Source organism: Leptonotus elevatus, chromosome 8 (assembly GCF_054856555.1).
Source record: "Leptonotus elevatus isolate MCC_2025b chromosome 8, RoL_Lele_1.0, whole genome shotgun sequence".
Taxonomy (NCBI): Eukaryota; Metazoa; Chordata; class Actinopteri; order Syngnathiformes; family Syngnathidae; genus Leptonotus; species Leptonotus elevatus.
In genome coordinates, this window is record NC_141246.1 from 5,094,720 (window position 1) to 5,118,628 (window position 23,909).

General features: G+C 40.8%; 1 protein-coding gene and 1 long non-coding RNA gene across 5 annotated transcripts; both read right to left on the minus strand.

Moving 5' to 3' along the window:
- Window positions 1–379: 379 nt before the first annotated feature.
- Window positions 380–14,295, minus strand: smad1 (SMAD family member 1). 3 transcript variants are annotated; one of them, XM_086082755.1, is made up of 8 exons: window positions 14,180–14,274; window positions 12,488–12,563; window positions 6,467–6,991; window positions 4,000–4,263; window positions 3,791–3,907; window positions 3,364–3,588; window positions 3,014–3,270; window positions 380–2,379 (listed from the first exon to the last, which is right to left on the minus strand). In XM_086082755.1, exons 3-8 carry the CDS (start codon window positions 6,864–6,866, stop codon window positions 2,236–2,238), a joined length of 1,407 nt encoding a protein of 468 aa, XP_085938881.1. In that variant the 5' UTR covers window positions 6,867–6,991; window positions 12,488–12,563; window positions 14,180–14,274; the 3' UTR covers window positions 380–2,235. The 3 variants fall into 3 exon arrangements, with proteins under 3 accessions (XP_085938881.1, XP_085938882.1, XP_085938880.1); XM_086082756.1 differs by lacking the exon at window positions 12,488–12,563 and having other exon boundaries at window positions 3,364–3,585; window positions 14,180–14,295; XM_086082754.1 differs by lacking the exon at window positions 12,488–12,563 and having other exon boundaries at window positions 14,180–14,295.
- Window positions 14,296–16,027: 1,732 nt separating this feature from the next.
- On the minus strand, window positions 16,028–22,872 carry LOC147169340 (uncharacterized). 2 transcript variants are annotated; one of them, XR_015095722.1, is made up of 3 exons: window positions 22,738–22,872; window positions 20,322–20,421; window positions 16,028–16,120 (listed from the first exon to the last, which is right to left on the minus strand). It is a non-coding gene; the product is annotated as an uncharacterized LOC147169340 (long non-coding RNA). The 2 variants fall into 2 exon arrangements; XR_015095721.1 differs by lacking the exon at window positions 22,738–22,872 and adding an exon at window positions 21,958–22,084.
- Between the last annotated feature and the right edge of the window lie 1,037 nt (window positions 22,873–23,909).

The window sequence follows — 23,909 nt, forward strand, 5'->3', positions numbered from 1 at the left end:
CTAATTTAGCGTCGCCATAGGCACGCAGCTTAGAGAAATTGTGTCGTTAAACACCAACAGATGGCAGCAGAGGTTTACCATTCTATTTGAAAGCAGTATAGTAGTAGTCCATTGAAAATTTAGATGTACTGTACATGTACATGTGTCAGATTTAAAAGATTAACGACTTCTATATCTCCCTAAAAGCTTTTGTGAGGTGTGTCAATTATAAATTCGGAAAATGTTGTCTCGAGTATTTATAATGCAGGTTGTTGCTCTTTTGAGAAATGTCTCGGTTGTGATTAAAACTAGGGCAAGAGTTGTACGTCATCAGTAATGGCGTATCATGGTAAGGCAAACTGTAACACATGTACATATAAATAAAGACAATACAAAGTACTGAAACAAATGTATTTTTATTTCTCCAGTAGAGTCTTGATATTCATGGAATAAAACTGCTTTTCTGGGCGATTGACCGAGCCAAAAAAATGATAAAAAGGATAAACAACATAAAAGAAGAGGCAATGTGTGAAAGTGCGGACAAAAATACAAAAAGAATGTAAGGAGTATAACACGATCAAAGAAAGTAAGAACAGAGTATTTTATTTTATTTTTCAAAATGATATGGCTGGACACTTTTGAGAAATGAATTAATATTGAATATTTTCATGTAACAGTCATTTCAAACATCAATCCATGATGCATCTTTATGTTTGCTGAATACATGCTGGGTCATGTCAATGCGACGTGTAGCACTACACTAACCAAACTACGCATGGCCAAAACGGACAACACAGCACCATAGTCTAAAGGTGAATATATCTAAAAACACTAGTTGAACCTAAGTTCATGGGGAAAACATGAGAATAAAACATGATGAGCAACATTTATTTCATTTATTATCGGAAATGCCTTTTTCGTGCAATAAACCCCCTTTAACGCGCAACCCACCCCTAAATTTCCCTCACATTCTCTTAAGGAGATTGAAAATTGAAATTTAACACTGGTCATCCTTGAAGTCTTTCTTACATGCTGGGAGTAAATTCTACGCCATTGTCTTTGCAGTGTAACGTCCGACTGCAATTCCAGTGACCTGGAATGTTGCACACACAAAAAAAAAAAAAAATTGTAGTATGGTAGCAACGTGTGTATAGAAACACAGTTCCACCAAGCGGGACGGTTCAGTTCAGACGGTTTGGAACGGTAAAACCTGAGCTGCTATTTTGTGTCGAAAGCAATTGTCGCTGTCCATATCGTGTACATCACATAAGACCGTGGTCATTGTCCAGTTGGTGCGTGGCAGCCATATCCTGCTTGGCTGGGTTCAGTGTGAAAGGCAAAGGAGGGTGAATGCCAGAGTTTTACACGAACTTGGTGTAAAGCAATGATAAGGAAAGCATGCTGCTTTGTATTTAGCGATGTTAAATTTTGACACACCCACAGCTTTAAAATGCACGCTACTGACAATGCTATACATACATTTAGTTTTACAACAATTCTTAACTATAGTTCTCATTTCATATGTACCTGTGGATAAAACAGCGAAGCTTGCAGACGGCCAAAACGCACGCCAGTGATATAAGTAGCGTGTGAACGGCAGCCTTTCAAAACATCCACTCGTCTTCATTCTCACCGTACATCCCTATTCTATATTGCGACCCACTGTTTCCTTGACTGTAGCTCTCTTATAGTTGATTACAATAAATGATACAGGACAATATATTGTACATGGAACCTTCTACCATCAGCCCAACTCATCGACAAGAACAACAACGGCCACACAAATGATAGCTGCGGAGGGAATCCAGCATTTCGTCTTCATGGCAAGAAGTCAAGGTGTCTTGCCACGCAGTCACAAGTTGACGGCAATACCAAGCTGAACATGGCCGGGGGGGGGGGGGGGACGAGTTTGTGGAGGACGCCTGCGCTCACCAAGAAAGAGTGTGACGGTTGGATTATTAGTGTTGGTCACAAAGATCAAGTTTTTTCCAGTTGCATCATGCTTTCTTTGCCCGCTTTTCTCCCAGTCTGTGTATGTGCCCACTTGCAAGTAAGTCCTTCAAGTAGAAAAGCCATGGAAACAACCTGCCCTACCTTGACAGATCTCAGATCAGCCGCTTGCGCTACAATCAGACAGTTTTATCTAACCGAGGCAAGAAGGTATCAACTGGTCTGGGATCTGCTCGTCTTGCTACTTGGGCAAAACAAAACAAAACAAACAAACAAAAAAAACGCTGGGCTGACCCTGGGGGAGGTCTAGGACACAGACGATATGGGGTTGTGGGGGGACCCCATCTGCGTTAGAACCTTGTCCAACCACTGCAGGGGGCCGTGGAGGTGGATTTCAATCCAGCAGGGGGTGCTGGTCACATCCTGACGGTGGTACTCGGCCCCCCAGCCCTGAAACATATTGGAATCCTTTTTATTGACTTACTTCATTACAAAATGGATGACTTAATGAATTATTTGAATGGGTACTTTTACTTTTACCAAAGTCATTTTTCTATGCAAGTAATTGTACTTTTACTCAAGTACAGAATGTCAGTACTTTTCCCATCTCTGCATATGTGTGTAGGTGTTGCTTATACAAATTATTGAGCTATCTAAAGTGTTGAAAATGACTTGCAATAATAATGGATGGTTATTGTGGTCTCCTGTAATGTGATGATTTTGGAGATACAAGGATTCCACCTGATATTATTTTATAGTGTCTATGTAAGTCCAGTGACTAAGAAGTGCAGTCCACATGTTTACATATCATTGTTTCATGAAAAGGTGACGTGATAAAGCCAGATTTGTTTACGTTAACCGTCTTTCATATCAATTCATGGTTCAGTTACCTTTATTTTAGTGTAAGCCTAACCAGTAATATCAAAAACAATTAAGAAATGTGATCATTTATTGTCATAGAGACAAATTTATTGTGCTATAGACCTTGAAAAAATAATCAGATATTAAATCCTAATCACAAAATTGAGAGAGAGAAAAATCTCAAGCAAATTACTTTTCAAAATCCTTCAGCTTTCGTACCGACCTTGACAAAGCTCATGCGGATGGTGCACATCTTGGTGAGCTCGTAGACGGCCTCGAAGCCGTGGTTGACGGACTGGGCGAGCAGCTCGGCGAACTCCTGGTTGTTGAAGATCTTCAGGCTGCAGCCGCTGGGGATCTTGCACACGGTGGTGGGATGGAAGCCGTGGTGGTAGTTGCAGTTGCGACTCTGGACAAAGATGCTGCTGTCGCTCAGGCACTCGGCGTACACCTCGCCGCCGACGTAATACAAGTGGACGCCTGAGAGGTGCGCGGGAATGTATTTGTTCATATTGTCGCACTTAAGCTGTCGATAACAATTGATTTATTTTGAGTGGCGTTTGCGCAGCGCACCTTTGCCGATGTGCCGCCGGGTGTTCTCGATGGTGGAGTTGCGGTTGACGTTGGACAGCAGGCCCAGGCAAAAGCGGTTGCGGTTGTTTGAGGGATCCGTGAAGCCGTCGACGAGCACGCTGGTGGACGACGCCTGGAAGGCCTCGCCGACGCGGTTGTTGAGCTCGTAGTAAACAATGGAGCACCAGTGCTTGGGCTCCTCGTAGGCCACAGGCTGCACATCTGCTGCGGGGGACACATTCGGAGGTCATGAGCGGAGCGCGTGCATGCTCTCACCACAAAAAAAGACATGATTCTATATTTGGAGGGAGAGTTTATCTGAAAGAAATTGCTTGACACTTGACTTGAGGAGCTTTTGAACATTCTTTGAGAAAAGCTAAGGGGCCAGTTTTGATTTTGTCTACAAGAGTGTTGTGGCGGCACTCACCTGGCCTGTTATTACTCTCAATAGGCAAAGGTGGAACCAGTATATTGGTGTCCATCGGCAGGGGGCAGTCTTGAGTCATCTGCTCCTCCGGGGGCATGTAGGCAGGAGGGGGCGTTTCTGCGTTAACCCCAAAAAAAAAGTTGAAGCAAAACAGTTAGCTGTCAAGTAGACGAAGAGAAAGGGAGGCAAAGTGGCCGCAAAGGACTCACCCGGCATCTGGAATGGGCTGCCAGGGTCGGTGCTGGATGGCGAATGCGGGAAGGTGGCGTTGCTGCCGCCCCCCGGCGAGCTCGGGAAGCTGTTTCCAGGCGAATGGGGGAAGGGCACAGGGTTGGCCTGAGTGAAGGACTCAGGGAAGGTGGCGTTCTGGGGCATGTGCGGCTCATTCTGCTGCAGCGGGTTGCGGAAGCGAGGCAGCATGGTATGCTTGGCGTTGAACTCGCTGTTGCGCGGTACCAACACCGGGGGCAGCACTGCGGACAAAGGCGTCAACGCGGTTGAAACAGGAAGTGGCTCACTGCGGGCTCTTTAAAACTGAAAAATGTTTCTACAGTGGTGCCTCAATTTTGCAGATAAGCTGAAGCCTAAAACAAGTGACTTTGGGCAAGAGCGGGATACACTCCAACTTGGTTGCCAGTCAATCGCAGAGCAGATTCAGTTATCACCTGAATTGCCCTTTTGGATGTTTTAAGCACTCACATTTTTGTCCAATTTATATTTTTCAATTAATCTAAAGTTATCTTTAAATGTGAGAAGAAACGAGACTCCACAAAGAAAGGCTGGAACTGAGATTGGAACCGCAAGACTGTGAGGCAAATCCCAATCCTGACCATTCCTTTTCAGTGATATAGGCTATAGACAGAACAGTGACACGGATAAAAGCAGGGGGAAAAATTTGCAATTCAGTGTAAAATCTCATCTGTATGGTAAGAATCAATAAACATTTTGAAGAGTCAGCATCTAACTTTATTTGGACTAGAAAGAGGACATATCTGTGGAATTCATCACCATAGAGGTAAAATATCCCAGCCGTGTGACCAGTTAAAATACCATACACACAAACCATGGCAATAGAACACCACCACCCCCACTGAACCCCCGAACCCAATCCCTTCCAACCCACTTACTTGTGCCTACAGATTGTGGATAGCTGGGGGAAAAAAACCTGTTGATTCTGCACAGTGTAAGTTTTAGTCAAAGGCTTCAGACAAAGCAGAATGACAACTGAGACCGAATAGTACAAGTTGATTGACTGGAAGTGTGTGTGTAGGCATGTGTTATGCGTGCATGTGCGTGTTGGGGGATGGGGGGGGGGGGGGGGGGGGGTCAGTGTGGACAGACAGGTGCTCTGGGGTTGAACCGCCTCCAGCCCTTTGCTGCTAAAACAAAAAGTGTGCAAGACGGGCAGCAACTCTTTCCTCCTATTGTATGGAGACGGTGGCAGACTTCCTGTTCCAGGCATCCACCAAAAGAAGACGAAAAAAAAGTATGCAAACTTATGTTTGTGTTTAAGGATCAAACAGGTTTTGATTTGTCGCGCAGATAAGGTCAATTATCCAAACAATGTTCTTAATGTTAATGTAAGTAATGTGTGGTTTTACTCGCCAAATTAATGAAAACAACTTAACATACAGTGAATGAAACGGTGGATTTACTGGAAGAAGACTTGGACTATCAATTTTGCTACTTCCACCAAATGCGATGCTTCTCTTCTCTTCATTTCTTATTTCTTCTTCTTCTCTTATCTACTCTATGTAAGCCTTCTACATAATGCGCCCTAGAGTTCAGACTCTGATACCACATAACTGAAATACCTTGTGTTACAGGCTACATAAACCAGTGGAACAAGACTGCCTGCAAGAACCATGTTGGATGTTAAAATGTCAGTCACAAAAATAAAACATTACATTATACCATTATAATTGCAAGACATAATGGCATTATAAATTATGGGTATTAAAAAGTAACTACTTAAAAGTGGTATTGGTGCATCCCTAATTTGGATCTTCTGTGACAGGTTTAATTCATTTCAGTGTATCTGTTTTGCCAGTGGGAGCACAAGATATAGACTTCAACTACATCTCCTCACGCTAGCCACCAGCTAGCTTAGCCTGCTATATGCATGTCACTTATTAAAAGGTAGCTTTATGTATGAATTGGGAACTTTTGCTTTTGAAAGATGACCAAATCTGTTGTCCACATCTTTGTAGTTTTGCTGGCTTATCATATGGTTCTTGGTCCCTATTTCAGACACCTACTAAACGCACCAAAAATACATTCTTGACAAAAAAAAAATCCTATCTAACTGATTTTGTGCATTAGTCAATCTGTTTGTGCTGTTTGACAAAAAATAATTCATCCATCCATTTTTGTGACAAGGGTCACGGGGATGCTGGAGCCTATCCCAGCTGCTGTCGGGCAGTAGGCGGGGTACACCCTGAACTGATTGCCAGCCAATTCAGGACAAGAAAGAATCACAAGTGATAAATTTGACTGCTTTTAACTCCTAGCGTTAGCTCGCATCAGGTAATTTGGGGAATTTTCTATGGGAAATTTAGTTTTGAACGTTGACATCATGGCATGGACTGTGGTCCACTTTTGAAGTTCCACTGTACTTGTACTGTTGTTTTCTTGCCTCCGTATCTATTTTAGAAACCCACTAAAGACCACACTGACCTGGGCTGTCCACGCGTTTGTAGTGGTAAGGGTTGATGCACACGTCCTTCTGTTTGGAGCCGAAAGGAAACTCGCAGCACTCCAGCGCTTTGAGCTCGTGGTGGGACTGCAGGTCGGGCCAGCGCCACACGCGACAATAGATGACGTGAGGCAGCCCTTTCCTGTGGGACACCTGCAGCCGACCGTCCAGGGAGCGGGGGATGGTGACGCAGCTGCTGACCTGGCCGGGGCAGCTGAGCGCCCGCTCCAGCTCCTCCATGGCGCCCTTCTTCTTCTTCAGCTTCTTCACCAGGGCGTCCACCGCCTTCTCGGCCCACTTCTCCTCCTCGTCACCCTGCTTCCAGCCCAGCAGGCGCTTGACGGCTGGGCTGGTGAAGGAGAAGAGCGAAGTGACGTTCATGATAGGACGGGGCGGCCCTCACGCACGCCTTCTCCGCTGGGCCGAAAGAAGGTTGGAGTGACAGGGGGAGGTCCAGCTTCAGGAGAGAGTCACTGCTGAGTTTTCAGGGATAGAGCTCTGATTTTCTGCAAGACAAAATAATGGGGAAATTAATTAGCAACATATTTTTGTCAATCGTGAGGTCACTGTGTAAGGGAAATCCTACAAAAAAAAAAGAGTAAAAAGTAGGGCCCAACTGAGGCTGATGCCAATTCTGATATTTGGCAGGGTAAAATTCAGACAACTGATTAATCAGCCAATTCATTTTTTTTATGTGGTTTCTCTTAACAACAGGTGAAGTGTGCTCTCAAAAATGTATAATAATGTTCTATTTTAAATATTCCCATGGTCCCCAAAACGTATTTATACAAATTTTTTAATATGTTTTTGTTTTTATGCTAGAGCATACAGAAGGCTGGGATGCAGCTTAAAGCAATTGTAGTATTACAAAACACGGCCAGCAGGTGTCAGCAGAGTATAAGAGATCAACCAGGGCCATGTAGCAACAAGCTCTTTTCCCTAGTGTTTTAAACAGGTTTGTTTATAATGATGAAACTTAGCTATATTCTAAAGCTAATTGCTGCAAAACACAAACAGATACAAATATACTTTTTTCCCCCTGAAGAAAGAAGAGACTCTAATCTTTCTTTTGGTAGGTTCTATGTTTTTTTATAGCAATAGAACACAATATTCTGTGGGCCTTGCAAAATCAGCCAAAATCCAGTAAAACAGCCAGGGGCGAAGCGGGTTGCTTCAGTAAAAATGGCTGGGAGTGAATGAGTTCATTTACTTTTGCCATTTGTCCAAAAACCTTGGGAAAAAGTGTGCGTGCTAAATTCAAATTCACCATGGGTGTGACTCTCCTGCCTTTGTGGTATTTGCATGTGATCTTCATGTTTGCATTTGTTTTCTACTGCTTCCTCCCACATCCCCAAAACACGCTTGTTCTTAAGACTAAACTGTCAGTCGGTGTGAATGCGAGTGTAAATGCTTGTTTACCAACACTGTACAGTTATGTGCCCTGTAGTGGAGGCTGCACCTCGCCTCTTTCCCAATTTAACAAGGTCTAGAAAATGGATAGATGATGATACTATATAGAAATGTGAGCAGTAGCTGCAAATATGCCACATTGATTGTCTGTACTCTACTAGTGCCCACTAGTTATTTTTCTGAAGGCCATTTTTTTTTTTTTTTTTTTGCTGAAGCTCTTCTACTGCATGTCATTGAGATTTCAAAAGAATGCCTTTGAGTTATCAGCGGAAGTTGATGTCCAGCGAGCAGCCCGCTGAGGAAAGTATGAGCTTCAACACCGCCGACCAGCAAACACTCAGCCCGAGTAGGACAATAAGAAGAAGGAAGTGCATGGTTAAATCTGTCCATTCATTTAGTTCCCGGGGGAGCCATTCACCAGCGAGGGGGTGGCCAAAGCAAAGCTTTTAAAAGAGAAGATGGAGCGAAGCCCTTCATCATCTTTTTACGTTTACTGCGACTGCAACCGTGTTGATAAATGCGCAGAGTGACTCGCGACTAAGAGTGCATCACTGACAGTAAAGCCCGCAGTATATTGTATTTCCCACCGGCAGGAACAAATAGATCATTAAGAATGCCCGTTAGTTATTCTTGGCCTCGTCAGATTATGGGATTAAATTTCGATTGCTATCTTTGTTGGACAGCACACGCGTAGACGGTAATGACAAACGGGGTTAAATATGGCGGGAGCAGGTGCTTTTTACGGGGTGCGTTGGTCACTTGCTAAAAAACAACCATCCTGACAGGAACATTAGCGCTATGCTTAGCCCGGCCTCCAATATTTACAGTACAGTGTCTTATCTAACAGAATGACGAGCGCTGTACAAACTCGTAAGGAGAATGTGTGTCAGTAGCCTTGGCAGGGTTGCTTTTGTCCCCTGACCCCATTCTGAACAGATGCTGAACATGCTGGGCAAAAAGGCGGGGGAAAAAAATGCTTACAGGTGGTGTGTGACTACAGCATGACCCCACACTGCGAATATCTGACGTGTTCTAATCTGCTGCGGCGGAGCAACAGGAAACAGACGGCCGTGGTTGTGTCTTGGCGTCTGTCATCACCATCACAACAGCATCGTTTCCTTCTGCTGAGCGGTGCAGGTTTTTCCACAGGTGCGGGATGACGTGTGGGAAGGGAAGGGGGATGCCCCCCGCCAAAAACGGACCACTGCCTCCCTACACCGGCAACATGTTAGTGTGTTAAACTTCTGGGATGCTACTTCATAATAGACAACATTTGTGAAATAATATTGAAGAAACCTGGATAAAGTTGAAAATGATTTTTATATTTATTCTCTCAAAAAGGAACAACAACCATACAGCAAATGAAGCATATGCAGTTGTTATTCAAAAAAATACTTCATGAAGCTTCTCTTTCCGCACATTTTATCGCTGTCGGGCAAAAAGCCATGTCCAAATTTGTTCAAATTCATGTTTTCTCACAAGTCGATATTACTGATCAGTCCCAAAGAAGGTCTGTTATTTGTCCAAACTATTAACTAATTGGAAGTGTTGAAAATATCTGTATGTAGCCACAGTCATTATCTTTGGTTTTGGTTAGCCCATTTTTTCTTGTCAAAGGCCTTGTTCACACTGGCAGCCTAAATCCAATTTTTAGCCCATTCAGATTGTATGTGGATGGCTCTGTTGTAGTCTGAACAGTCACAAAGCACATGAAATGTGATTAAAATGACGAATTGAAACCACATGCGGGAGGTAGCGTCATATCCGATTTGGACAGGATTTGTCTCTGATCAGCTCGAAACACTCAGAACAGATTTGACTGTCCTGACGTCACTCTTCGCGTGAAACCAATGTTAATATCCAATATCAATAGCCAATCGGTTCGCTGCCCGGCTGGTAACTCGCATGCTTGGCAGTCACTCGCCTTGACGGCTCCGTTGCCCCGTCAGCTCCTGTTCATGCTCAACCGGGAATGCAGTGACAGTTTACGTTACTTGCGCTAAAGCCAGTCTTGCTACCCCATCAGATCTTCACATGTGCAACCGGAAATAGCGAAATAGTGCCCGGTCATAGACATAGATATATGGTCGTTAAATAATTAATGAAATCAATAAAGAAATATGAAAGAAAACCGCTTAACGCGCTTGCGAGGAACGGGAAGTACGGAGCGGTAAACAGCGTCAAACTCTAAACTCGCTGGGCGCCGCCTCCGTTCGACGTCGTTGCTACAGCAACCTGTCAGATGGGTCGATAATGTGGTTCCGTCTGAACACGGCCAGATCGGATTTGGACACTTGCTAAAAAAAACAGTCTGGACAGTCAGCCCTAAAAATCAGCTTTGAGGAACGAATCTGATTTGTGACCATTTTTTCCCCCCCATGTGATGCATTTCGGATATGCGTCACGACAACTCAAGTAGGAAACGCCGCATTGAGTCAGATCCGAATCAGGTTGTTAAAAACAAGATGAATCATAAGTAGACAGATCAGACGTTGCAAATCAGAAATGTACCAGAGGATGGCATATAAACGGCTGTGTTAAATCAAATCTACAGCAAAAGTTAAAGACGGTCAAATGCCGACGTTAACTGACTTTTAAACCCAAGGTGTGCGCAAAAGTATAGTTAGTTTTGAGCACTTCATGAACACACTTGATGTATTTCAGATGGGCGGTTCCAACCGAGGGCCGCATGTAACATCTGGAACACACTTCCGTGTCCACCATTGTCTTGCTGCTGCAGCTGCCAGCCATACTCCAGGGACATCTCCACCCGCTCTCTCAGGCACTTCATAACATGCGACAGCAGGCTGACTTGAAGGCCATGATATGACTTCACGGGTGTTATCTGAGAGGCATTCAAAATGTAAATACGGCATTTTCCTCCTGTTCTATATTTAGACACGCGGGTCTGGTACTTTGGCAAACGCAGCGTTTGTTTCACACAATTGCGTACACTTGCACAATCTAAAGAGAGATGGAATCACGGTAGAAACATGTCGTGGTTTTATTACTGATGTTCGATACAACTTTTTTTCAGACCGATACCAATACGAGTACTCAACCTTGAGTCGTCACTGAAACAGATATTAAGTACAGATAGCACTAATACTTTTGATACATTTTGTTACCCCCAAAAATGAAAGACCCCAAATAGCATTTTTCCTTAAAATGGCGTAAAATTAATGACATTTTCTATTCTAATTTCTAGTTCCTGACCGTAAAATGACCACAAGAAGGCGGCTGATACTGTTATCGGCCATCGTCATGAGTACCAATGTGTTTTTGTGCTGGCATAGTGATTTACACGAAAATGCTGTAGCCCTAACGTTATTATTATGGACAGCATCTAGAGATTCAATACATTAGCGGTTTTTGAGAGTCTTTTGCAATGTTGCATCAATTTTAGTAAAAAAACGTAACTAAAATATTGGCAAAAAGGAAGTATTTTTTGGCAACCACATTACTAAAATGCACACAAACATCTGCATGCAATTAACGATACAATTCTATTCACAATTCTATTCGCATTTAACTTGAAATACCTTCCACCACCTGAACCCCACAAACAACTTAATGAAAGCTTCCAACTTTGAATAACGCTGGGATTTTGCAAACGGACTTTTTTCCACATTAAAATGCATAGCTGTTCCGCAGCTCATGCTGAACTCAAACAGGTTGTCAAGTCTAAAGGCAGTTCTCAGATGGACACAGTGCAGTCGTACAGCGCTTGAAACCGCAACCACAACAATTAGCATATTGTCAATTAAATAACTCAGGTTTGCCTGCTTGCCGCATGTGAGTAAATGTTACACAGATGCGGACGGCGGCTGTGGCCTTCCTTATAAAAGCAGGAAACACACCGCCGCATTTACTCACTCAACAGCCTCATAAAAAACACTGACATTTGCTACAGCCCTCTCCTTCTCTCTGACTACATTTCGTTAGCGGTAGCTTCCTTATGGCTTAATGGTCAGCGACTGGTGCTAATGGACGCGCAGAGCAACACGGCCAGGCGGCGTTTTTTTCGTGGATCGCTTTGCGCCGCTCCGGTGTCTGCTAATCAATTTAGGGCCCAGCCCTGCGCAGGACGATGAGGCACTAATGATGCACTGCTGCCCCCACCCACCCAACCCCCCGGGAAAGGAGAGGAGGGGACGGCACATTATAAAGAAGCTACATTATTTATCAGCGGGGTCCTGTACTGGGCATCCATTAGCCCCCCGCTCAATGGGGTCACTGGTTATAAAGAGAGGAGTGCAGGAAGAGAGAGTGATAGCGGCAGAAAGGCTTTAATGCGATGGGAAAGGCGAGTGAAGTGAAAGTGACAGTAATGACACACATCTTAAGACACTCAGCGAGACCACTTCACTATCTGGATTCTCCAAGCTAGGGCGAATATGGACATTATAATTACAATAAACAATTATTTCATTGATATTGAAATCACAATTAATAAGCATGCAATGATTTTAAAAGTTGCATTCATTTAATCACCAAAACTCACCTTTAAATATAACATAAAGAAGAACCAGAAAATTGATTAGAAACACGTAAAATAACAGCAATAAAGAACGCTAAACAAAAATAAATACCTGCTGTTCCTGATGCCCTTTGGCCTCTTAGGGTCAGTGTCAAGCAGTGCGCGCATGGAGACACACGCTTAAACAACTAAAAGAGTCGAAGAAGCAAGTCACAATTGAACTTCATTAATATATATCATTTTTCACAAATTAGAATATATGCCTATAAATACTATTATTACCTGTCTGTAAGTATTTATTTTCTATAGCATTTATGTGTGAATATGCATTATTTGATAGAATATTCCTCCTAAAACTCAATGCTCATTTTCTATTCGCCATTCAATAATTTCCCATTGACTTCTAGCATCAGAACTGACGATGTTTTAAAACAAGAGTACTGTATATCTTGCAAAGATTTTTCTGCATTTCTATTATTTCTGTTGAAGTTAACCCTTTTGGCACCAGGGTATATATATAATTCAAATCCCAGAAGGGAAAAGGCTAAATTAAGCCAAAACAGGTTTTGAATCACAGCATTGTCATTTCATTGTTTTTTTTTCTCCTATAAGTGATAAGGAGTTAAACAAATCTGAAATGATCTACCGGTATGTTAAATAAAATAAAATAAAAATGCTGCATCTTCTGTTACAGCTCCCATCCTGCAATTTCATCAGCCTTCATCTGTGCAAATTATAACCAAAAGATTATTTGCATTGACTTTGATTGGTGTCAGCCCCACAAAACACAACAACAGTATCAAGAAAGCTAACATGGGAGTCAGCGTCCTGTAAGGAGGAACACCTCAACGCAACACATGGCGGCGGTAGGCTGTCGTCTGGCAAATGTTGTGACTGCCTCGCTCCAGGCTGGAATGCCATTAACCTATATTTACACTGGAGGACATTTTTTAAATGGTTTATTTGAGATATCCCAAGACAACTGAACGGGATTTCAACCATAAAAGGATGGATAAATCTGCAAACGAAGGTCAAAATGCAGGTCCTTTGCGTAATCTGATATGTCACCTTCAATGATGTCAGTGCTCACACACTAATTCGATGGATGGATGGATGAATAGATAGATAGATAGATAGATAGATAGATAGATAGATAGATAGATAGATAGATAGATAGATAGATAGATAGATAGATAGATAGATAGATAGATAGATAGATAGATACTCACTATTGTAAATTACTCACAACTTTCCATGTTGGCATCCATTTTGTATATGAATAATAATGATTGATTACTTCTCACGTGAGCATCCATTTTGTCGCTGCTGAAAAGGGTTTGCTACTATTCTATATACTGTATAAGGATTTTCCAACCATGTGCCACGTACGTAACGTTATAACGAGATAACCAAATCAATGTGTCAAGATTATAAGTTTAAAACTAAAAGTGTAAATGCAGTGTGGGATACTTTTAAGTGTCGTTAAGGTGTTTTGATGCAATTTGAAGTGTACCTGGCAGGTATTCAAGAGACTTTACACACGCTAAGAAGACACGTGTAACTTCCTGTTATTGGTGTTATTGCATGAAAATGTCACTTTAATTCCATTTTAAACGGGGATAAATGTGGAATTTTGGAGGGAGGAAAAGAGGGAAAAGTTTCGAGTGCCATCGCCGCTTGGGAACGCTCTGCTCGGTTACAAACGCTTTACCAACGACGAGGAAGAGAGAAAATATAAGGATACAAGTCGGCTTTCGAGCGTTTTAAGTTAACATCAAATAGTTTTCAAGAAAGTTGACGTTACCTTGTGCGAGTGTGGAAGCGGCGGGTTTGTTCTCCCCTCCACTCTCTCAGGAGCTCCTCGCGGCGGCGTGATGCGACCTGGCGTCAGCGAGTCGCGGAGCCTCATCACCCTCCGCCCCAGCGCCAGTATCACGCCGCCGGGCCGCCTTCGACAATAACAAGACCTACTTTTTTTCCATCCGCATCCCGAAAGCTTCTTCTTCGTCTCTTTCACATCGTGAATGTTATGCAACTGTGGCTCGCTCTCCTGGCCAAGTTTTAAGTGGTTGGCCCTGTTTTGGAGTCTTTACCCCTCCCTGTTTCGTGGTTTTGTCACCGTTTTAAAAACATAAATTTCAATGTGGCATACGCGCGGTTTTTTTTTTTTTGCGTGGAGTGCCATGTGTTTGTCTTCTGTTTTCTCTCCTTTCTCAAGCTCACACAAAAAAATATATATATAAAAATAAAAACAAAAAGAAGCATCCTTTTAGCTTCAAATAGATCCGAGGTGTCTTATTTTAATGATCTTGTGTGTGTTTCAATAGTTTTGAAATGTGATAACAACCATGGGAAATAAAATGTACTGAGACAGGAAAAGGTCTGGTCAAATCAATACAATTTAACACATGCAGTATCTCACAAAAAGTGAGTACACACCTGACACCTCACCTTTCTGTAATACTGAAAATCATATTACAGTGTAATTTATTAGCTAAACCCTTGGCAACAAATGTGAGTGCACCCCCAAGTGAAAAAATCCCAACGTGTCAATATTTAGTTTGGCCATCTTTATTTTCCAGCACTGCCTGAACTCTCTTGGGCATGGAGTTCACCACTGCCTCTGGAATCCTCTTCCACTTCTCCATAGCAACACCACCGAGCTAGCGGATATTCGAGACTTTCTGTTTGTGGATGCCCCAAAGATGTTCAATAGGGTTTAGGTCTGGAGAGAAAAAAAAAAAGGCTTTGTTTTAGTAATTTACTGCAACAATTTCCTGTCTTAAAAAAATAGACTTTTTATGATCTACAGAAAGGCTTCTTTTTTTTTAATTTTAAGCCAGCTTTCAATGTTTTATCTGATAGTCAGCGATTGTATATTGTACACTATGATTGCTTTATGATAAGCACTGTGGATGCTATCAGGGCCACAAAATCACTCACTCTCTCACACGTACACAAACAGTGTTATCTGTGTGTTGCGTGTGCCTTTAAGGGACGTGGTTGCTCACAGTTCAGTGTTAAAAGCCCTTTTCACACTGCGTTTGGTTTTTCATGGTGTTCCCTGCAGGGCCGTTAGTGTCTTCTCCATGCTCCTTGAAAGTGTTTTCATTTCTTATTTGAATGTCCTTGTGGTCTATTACAGGACTTCTTGACAGCCCCACGGACACACTTTGTTCACCCCTTGCTTTAAGCGGAGTCCTCTAGGTGGATAATGCAGTCAAAATCAAGAGCGAGACACGTCTTCAAAGCATCTCATAAATAATGCAGGCTAATGCAAGGAAATCGGCTTGCGGCAAGAGAGCGAGCTGCGGATGGGTCACTATTACCTTGGAAATTAGATAAATCAAACAAGATGGTGTGCTTAAAAAAATAATAATAATAATAAAGACTTCTTTGGAATACTGTTATTGTTATGCCAATCAAATAATATATAAATAAACATTATTGGCAGTGTGCATAAAAAAAATGTCTTTAAGATGCATGTGGAGGTGTACCTAATGGTATGGCCTGATAGATTGACATCAGCGTATAATAGTTCAATAAAAAAAAAGAAAAAAAAGTTATTATAATATATAAGTAGTTAAGTTAAATGATGTCGAACATTAAAAGAAAAACGTCGCGTTGCTTCTCGAGAGTTCACAGCTCGGGGCGAGGATCTAGTTTCTCTCGGGGACGCGGAGGCTCCTGCTGCAGATGACGTCACGCGGCTGGCGACAGCATGTCTGAGTGTGGCGGGAACGCGCTGCACGTGAAGAGAGAGAAAAAAATAAAACAAGAAGGAGACTGGAGGAGGGAACAGGACGAGAAAGATGATGTTCAGTTCAACATGATGAGAAAGGAGAACTCCCATCTTTTTTTTCCCTTAAATTTGTCTTTGACACAGTCTGATTATTAATCTGTTCTTAAGTCAACCTAAAGCTGCCATAAAACTTTACAGTTGGACAGGCAATGTTTAAGTAATTATTTTATGTATTTATTTATGTATTTTAGCATGAAGGGAATATATAGCAATGAACAGGAGTTCACTGTATTTTAATATATCTCATAATTATGAGATAAGCCTATATAATTGTTTTTTTTTTCCATGTGTGCAAAATATCTGTTGACTAAATTAGTATACGGATTTGTTGTAATAAATAAATAAAATCTTAAAAGTTGACGTCGCTTAACAAAGGGACATTCATTATTATTTTTTGTACAAAATCACGCCAAAAATACAAAATATGTTGTTTAAGTTAGGACATGACTATACTAAATATAAACGTTAACTAAAGGATATTTATTTTTGTACAGAATTCTACTAAAAGTACATAATATCTATCATGAAAATATATATTTTTGTATAAAATTACACGGAAAAAAAGCTTTAATTTTGATATCCAAAGAAAAAAAACATATGCATCCAATTTTTTTAAATTATTTATTATTTTAATCAGGAACACGTCTTCATATTTCATATTACATTTGAGATATCCTACAAAATTGCTGTTCATTTTCTATATGCAATTCACCAGATTCATTGCTGGCTCAACCAGACAATGCTGCATTCTTCTTCATCATCTAAATCCCAGACTGTAAAATGTGACACCCTTGAGATCCCAAGTTAGACCCTCATACGGAGGGTGGTCTTCCCAATCAGCGTTGCAATGCACGATGGGAAGCATCTGAGTGACAGCAGCTGTCATAGTCACATGGCGGCTGGGAACAAAATACACAGCAGCTGCCTTTCAAAGCAGTCGGGACACTACTGGCAGTGAGGGGGTGGGGATGGGGGGGGGGGGGGTACTGCTGACCGCTGAGCTTAATCCAACACTAGGTTGGCAAGGGGGCGGGGTTACATGATGGTGCACCTGTGTCTTTATACTTCAGGTGTGCATCCTGTTGTTATTTTTCGTGGTCTCAATTCTTCTTTTATTGTATTTTTTTAGCATAGAGCTTGAGATGGACCATCTAAAAGATGTTATTTTTCTAAATTAACTCATTCGCTGCCATTGACGTCAAAAATTCATTTGAACTATTTCTATTAGTTTAACATTTTTTCCACTTTTGTTAACAAGAATATGAAAACCTAGATTTTTTGTTGTTGTATATTTAGAACAGATATAAAATCGTGAGTTCATGGGATTAATCAGAATGGCAAATTTTAATCGCCTGATTTTTAAAAATCTTTTCTTTTTTAAATCTTTTTTTTTTCAAAGAAGAAAAGATTATTAAACAATTAGGGGCATCAGGTGATTACATTTTTTAATTGTAATTAATCGCATGACTTCACCAGTTAACTCACAATTTAAAAAAAATAAAATATTATTAAAAATCAGGGGCGTCAGGTGATTATTTTTTTTAATAGTATTTAATCGCATGACTTCACGATTAATAACACATTTTATATCTGTTCTAAATGTGCAAAAAAAATCTAGGTTTTCATACTCTTGTTAACAAAAGTGGAAAAAAATGTTAAACTAATAGAAATAGTTCAAATGAATTTTTGACGTCTATAGGCGTCAATGGCAGTGAACGCGTTAAGTTAGTAAAATTAAGATTTTTCTTGTTCTCATTATATGTTTATGTACTTTATAAAACTTGCATTTCAACAGAGGTGTGTATATGCATTGTCCATTATTGAACTGACAGTATTTGTAATGCTCTGTGACACAATAGCCAGCAATAACGCTGAGTACAAAATTAGCTCTTAAAATGTTTTATATTTAGCAACTATTCAATTGTGTGGCCCACTTATTTCTAAACTCATCCCTTGTTTGAATGCTAGAATTCCGACTGACTCAGAGGGGGATGGGTGGGACACAAGGGATGATAGCTGAGGATGATGTCACCCATACTGAAACCGTGCCTGAGGTCACGTGACCAGGGTAGATGATAGATGACAGCGGTAGCATATAGACACACGAGTGTTGTGTGGTGTCACGTGTTGCTCAATAAAGAACACTTGCAGCCACCTTATTGTGCTTGCGCCAAAAGAAAAGGCATTAGTCGCACACGTTTGACGTTACAAATCAAAATCGCATACATTTTACATTGGAAATTGTTTGTATTTTTGCCTTTGCTATACAGAGGACCTCACTATTCTTGGTTGAATAGCGAAATGTGTGTATAAATGTCTTTTGGAGAAAAAAAAAGTAACTAATATTTTTTTGGTTTTGTTTCTAATTAAAAATATATATATATTGAAAGAACAGGGAACCCCTCCCACAAGCGTTTCCAAAATCAGACGAAAAAATGAAGAGGAAAAAAAAGAAATATATTAAACGATATTTAAAAAATAGAGAGAAAAAATCCGCGAATGGGTAAATACACGGGTGCCAAACAGTGGGGATGCGGGGTCCACTGTACTATGCAAAATCAGAGCATTTCTAAAGCCATGTACTGTACTTGCAAGCCAATTTTCATGATTCACTGACTTGTCTAGCCCGCCATCTTGTGGCAAGATGACATCAGTACTTTTGATTGAATGCAGTCCTCACATAGCAGTGGATGAATTGCAATTGACTTTACCTGATCAGTGTTTTATAGAATTCATTCATAACTTGAGTTCATTTTAGTATTCCGGATTATGTATATTTTCTTTCTTCTTCTTTTATATTGTATAAACTTATGACCCATTTGTGAGAATAGATAGGGCCTACCACATTTCAAGATAAATAAAGTTTAATTTTCAAGTAAAAAAACAAAACAAAAAACAAAATCTTATTTATTTCCGGACTCTGTTGAATTTGATATATTTTGTAAGATTATAAATCTGCATATTTATATTTATTTGATAGTCATTTACAGCACTATTTAATTTTAAATTCAATTAATTTAGAAAATCATGACATCTTATGGCAAACTACAACATTTTAGCATTAAACCCCCCCCCCACACACACACACACATACATTTCTATATATATGGTTTATTTATTTATTTTTTAACAAACTAGATTGATATGGACACTTTTCATATAGAAACTATACATAATATACTGCACTGGTTTTGTTAAAAAAGTACGACAGTACATTCTTTTAGTAATTTATTTTGCTTTGCTCTATCTTAACTCCTTTGTTTGTAAATGCTTTAAACATTTCGTACTTTTACCTTGTGTAAGACATGTGCTGTACTTATGTTATCGTCATGTTTTATGTAAATACTCAAAGTTTGAAAAACGAGAGTGTTCTTAGTTAGCTTGACTAAATAATTAAAGGCCAAACGAATGAATGAATGAATAAATACTAGGCGTAGGAGGACTGTCAATCTTATAGTCCACAAAAAGCATCAACTATTTTCTAAGATACTTCAAAATGGTTAAATGTCGAGAGCTCAGTAAAACTGAAATCATTTGAATTAAAGCACTTCAGACTGCTTGATGGTCTCTTCACGACCGGTTGTCTGCAACTAATACGTACGATGTGTTGTTAAGCACTTTCTTCCAAGTACCATACCCGAGGGTTCATATGCACCACCCGCTGACATCCACTAGATGTCAGTGTCGTACCTGCAAAATCTGCTCCAAAAAGGGGAGCCTTTTTCTGCTCTGCTCTTGTTGGCAAGCACCTGCTTGGACTCCTAACAAAAACACTGGAAAATCCAACACAGTTCGCCAAATGATGTAAACACTGCTGTCATTTTAATACCAATAAAAATGCTCAACGTGCATACCCGGAGGCCAAGTCATATATCTGAGTCATATATCTGCTATTATCAAAACCTCAACAATGCAGTGGTTTGGTTGTATTTTTTTGGGTTTAAATTGCGTAGTTCATTGTGGTCCAGCAATCACATAACATATCAACAATAACGGTGTTTGTGTGTAAACACTGCCTGTCAGTCCGTTGATGTGAAAGCAAACAATCCATGCGAGGAGGTTTGGAGCGTGCCGCTGTGATCGGGGTGGGCCAAAGTGCACATGAAGGTAACGTAACACATTTAACCCCCCCCCCACTACTCACAAGGAATGGGCTATAGTCAGCGGGTGTGAGTTCGGGGTCCTGAAAAACTGCCAGGGGGTGACGGCGGACCCCTTTTTTGATGGTTGCCAGCATGACCAACCTGTGGGTGGGCACATGCAAATCTCATGAGACTTCAAATGTATCCAACAGAACTTCAGTAAATTTAGCAAGATTTTGATATATTATGTGGGATCTCAGTACATATCACCAAAATCGAGTCAATCTGGCGAAAGTTCAGTAACTCTTGCGAGACTTCAGTACATCTCACAAGAGTTACGTGTTAACTCGTGACGCTAAAGTAAACTTTGTAAGATTTTAGTAGATTGTGTGAGGCTTTAGTATATAGATAATATTTCAAAAAAAAATCTTGTGAGGCTTGTGGGACTTCAGTAAACCTCATCAGACTTAATTATGGTTCGCAAGACACCAGCACACAGTGACTCGAACAAATCTCATGAGATTTAACCAAAGTTAAAAAAAAAAATAAAAAATAAAAACTTCAGTTAAAATTCTGTTTTATTTGTGTTTTTATTGCAACTTCAGAGATGGTAATCAATTGTTTTGTAGTTGTTATACTGATAATAAAGACATACTTATTTATATATATATATATTTTTTAAATCTCAGGAGACTCTAGTTTATATCATGAGACTTAATAAAATCACATGAATGTCGCAGCACTTGAATAGCTTGAGAGATTTCACCGCATCTCGCAAGACTTTAGTAAATATCACAATTCTTCAGTAAATCTCACGAGATTTCATTAAATCTCGCTCAACCTAAGTTTCACACAAGTCTTTTGGGAATCTTGTAAAACTTTAGTAGGTCACAAAATTTCTTTAAATCTCATGAGACTTACAGTAACTAAATCTCGTAGAACATTTAGTAACTTGTAAGACTTGAGAACATCTGCTGAGATTTACTGCAAGTCTTTTGAGACTTCAATAAATCTCATGAGACTTACAGCTTACCTCTTAAGATTTCCATAAATTTAGCAAGACTTTAGTATGTCTTGCTTGATATGAGTAAATCCGCCAAGAGGGCAAGCCTTCTCAAATCTCACGAAACTTCAGTAAATCTTGTGAGACTTCAATAAATCTCATGAGACTTCCTCAAATTTTCAAAGATTTCAGTATATCTTGATATTAGTAAAACCACCAAGACGACATGTCGGGGGATAGAATACCGTTCAAGATGTCTCTCTCGTGATACTTCAGTATGTCAGAAAAAAATCTGTCAATTTCACAGGATTTCTATATCTCTTGAGTATGTCTCGCAAGACTTATGACAAATTTCATGAGACCTGAGAATATCTCATGAGACTTCAGTCAATTTTGCGATATTGGAGTATCTTACAAGACTTCAGCACAGCACACGAGATATTTCTGTCTTTCTCTTTCTTCGATCCTTTGTATCGTGAGACTTCACTAAATTGCATTAGAATCTCATGATATTTCAGTACATCTTATGATACCTTAGTAAATCTCATGGGACTTGAATATTAAGGGTGTGCCCAAAAAATCGATTCTCATAAGAATCGCGATTCTCATTTAGTACGATTCAGAATCGATTTAAAATGTCCCAAAATTGATTTTTTTTAATTTTTTTATACTGTCTTGCCTTTGTCTGTGTGTACCTTTATTTGGGGCGCTGTTCATGTTGTACCCGGTTTGGCCACTGAGGGGCAGTGTGGTTCCACACGGTCTAAATACACTGTTAAATTGTAGCCACGAGTAGCGCGCTAATTAGCATTAGCGAGTCAGACTGGAGTAGATCATTACAATTCCTTGCACATCTATAGATTGAAGCAAAAATCATTTTGAAGCAAATCATTTTGAAGCAAAAATCGCTCTTAATCGAAAATCGATTCGGGATCAAATCGCAGGCCCAAAAATCGGAATCGAATCGTGAGCCATTCAAAGATTCCCACCCCTATTAAATATCTTGCAAGATTTCAGTATCGCTAGAAAAGATCATCACTTCAGTAAATCTTGTGAGACTTCAGTAAATCCGGCAAGATTTCCGTCTATATCGCAAGACTTCAATAAATCTCCTCTTTGCTCGTTGACTTCCGGATCCTGCCGCCTTTCCTTGTCCTTTCTCTGCTGTGTGGAGCAGCAATAGCCTTCTCTTCCAAGTTGTCAAGGAAACAATATAAATTTGTTTTCTTGGTCGTGTCCCGCCAATCCTGCCAAGCAACAAGTGCCCATACTAAAATGTACTTTCGGTTGTTAATGTTATTGTTTAAAAATAAATAAATTCCACAGGCTTCATTTTTCTTCCTGTTTTCCATCGAGCTCAACGCGGATCTCCGGGCAAGAGCAAAGCGGAAACACGAGCAATTTCTTTCCTTGGTAATTGCCGCACGAAAGGAAGAATAAAGTGCACTCCTTTGGTCGCTCTCACTTCCCTTCACCTTGTCCTGAGTGGGGCATTCCTCCGTAGCTTAAGCAGGGGGAAATCTTTCCTGCTTCATCCGGGATAATCCCGTCCCCGAACAAGGCGGCGCGGCTCTCATATGAAGAACGATTTATTCGCGGTGAATTCCGGTCAGGTCAAGTCTCCGTCTTTCATGTCCCCCACCACCCTCCCCCCCCACGTGCAGCTGTGGGGGGTAACTTGTGTGTTCACTTCAAAGACATCATGCGGATTGGAGACATGAATTAAGGTCACTGATAAACGGTAGCTTGATGTTTGAGTGTGTTTTTGGGGGCCTTGGGGGAGGATGGGGTCACACAGGAGTGCGTGCGGAGCCCATATAATGTGATTTAAAAGTGACTCAGAGGGCACGGCCGCCTCTACGATAACAGGAAGCTTTGATTATTCCCCCGTGACCAAAGTGACTGCTACTTTGAGACCATTCGTTTTCATGCACTCGTATAAACAAATCCTTTATATGTAATACAGAGCCGTCATTTAGGTCTTGTAATCCTTATGTTTTTGTCATAACAGCAGCTCAGGAAAGCCGATCGAACGGTCACAATTGCGCCCTACAAACTCTTGCCTAGCAACAAGTGACCCCTCAAGCGCAGGTGTCAAACTCCGGTCCTCAAGGGTGAGAGTCCTGTTTGCTTTCGATGTTTCCCTCCTCCGACACGCCTGATTCAAATGATCAGCTTGTCAGCAAGCTTGGTACATGCAGGATAGGGGCCCTCGAGGGCCGGAGTTGGCGACCCCTGAGCTACGGAAGAAAAAACTCTTATGCACATTTAAATGTGTTGGGACTGGAATGTCATGAATGTGTTTTGCTTTTTCGTGATTTTTTTTTGTGACGAAACCACAAAAAGGGCATCATTTATCATGGCTCATGGATTTTTTGTTTGTTTTTTGTCAGTGGGAACTGATTTGTAGGCTAAACTATTTTTTTTTTAATTAGGCCATGAGGGCCTCTGATGTATGATTGTAGCCCCACAAACTCTGCCCAGCAACGAGTGACCACGCAACAATATTTCAAAATCAGTGCGATAAATGATGAACATTGGTTAATACTTTGTAAAAAAAAATCTGTACATTTTGCCTGTTAGAACTTTTGTAACAACTCTGTATATTTTTGTCGCGTTCATTTGAGTTTTTATTTGATTTAATTAT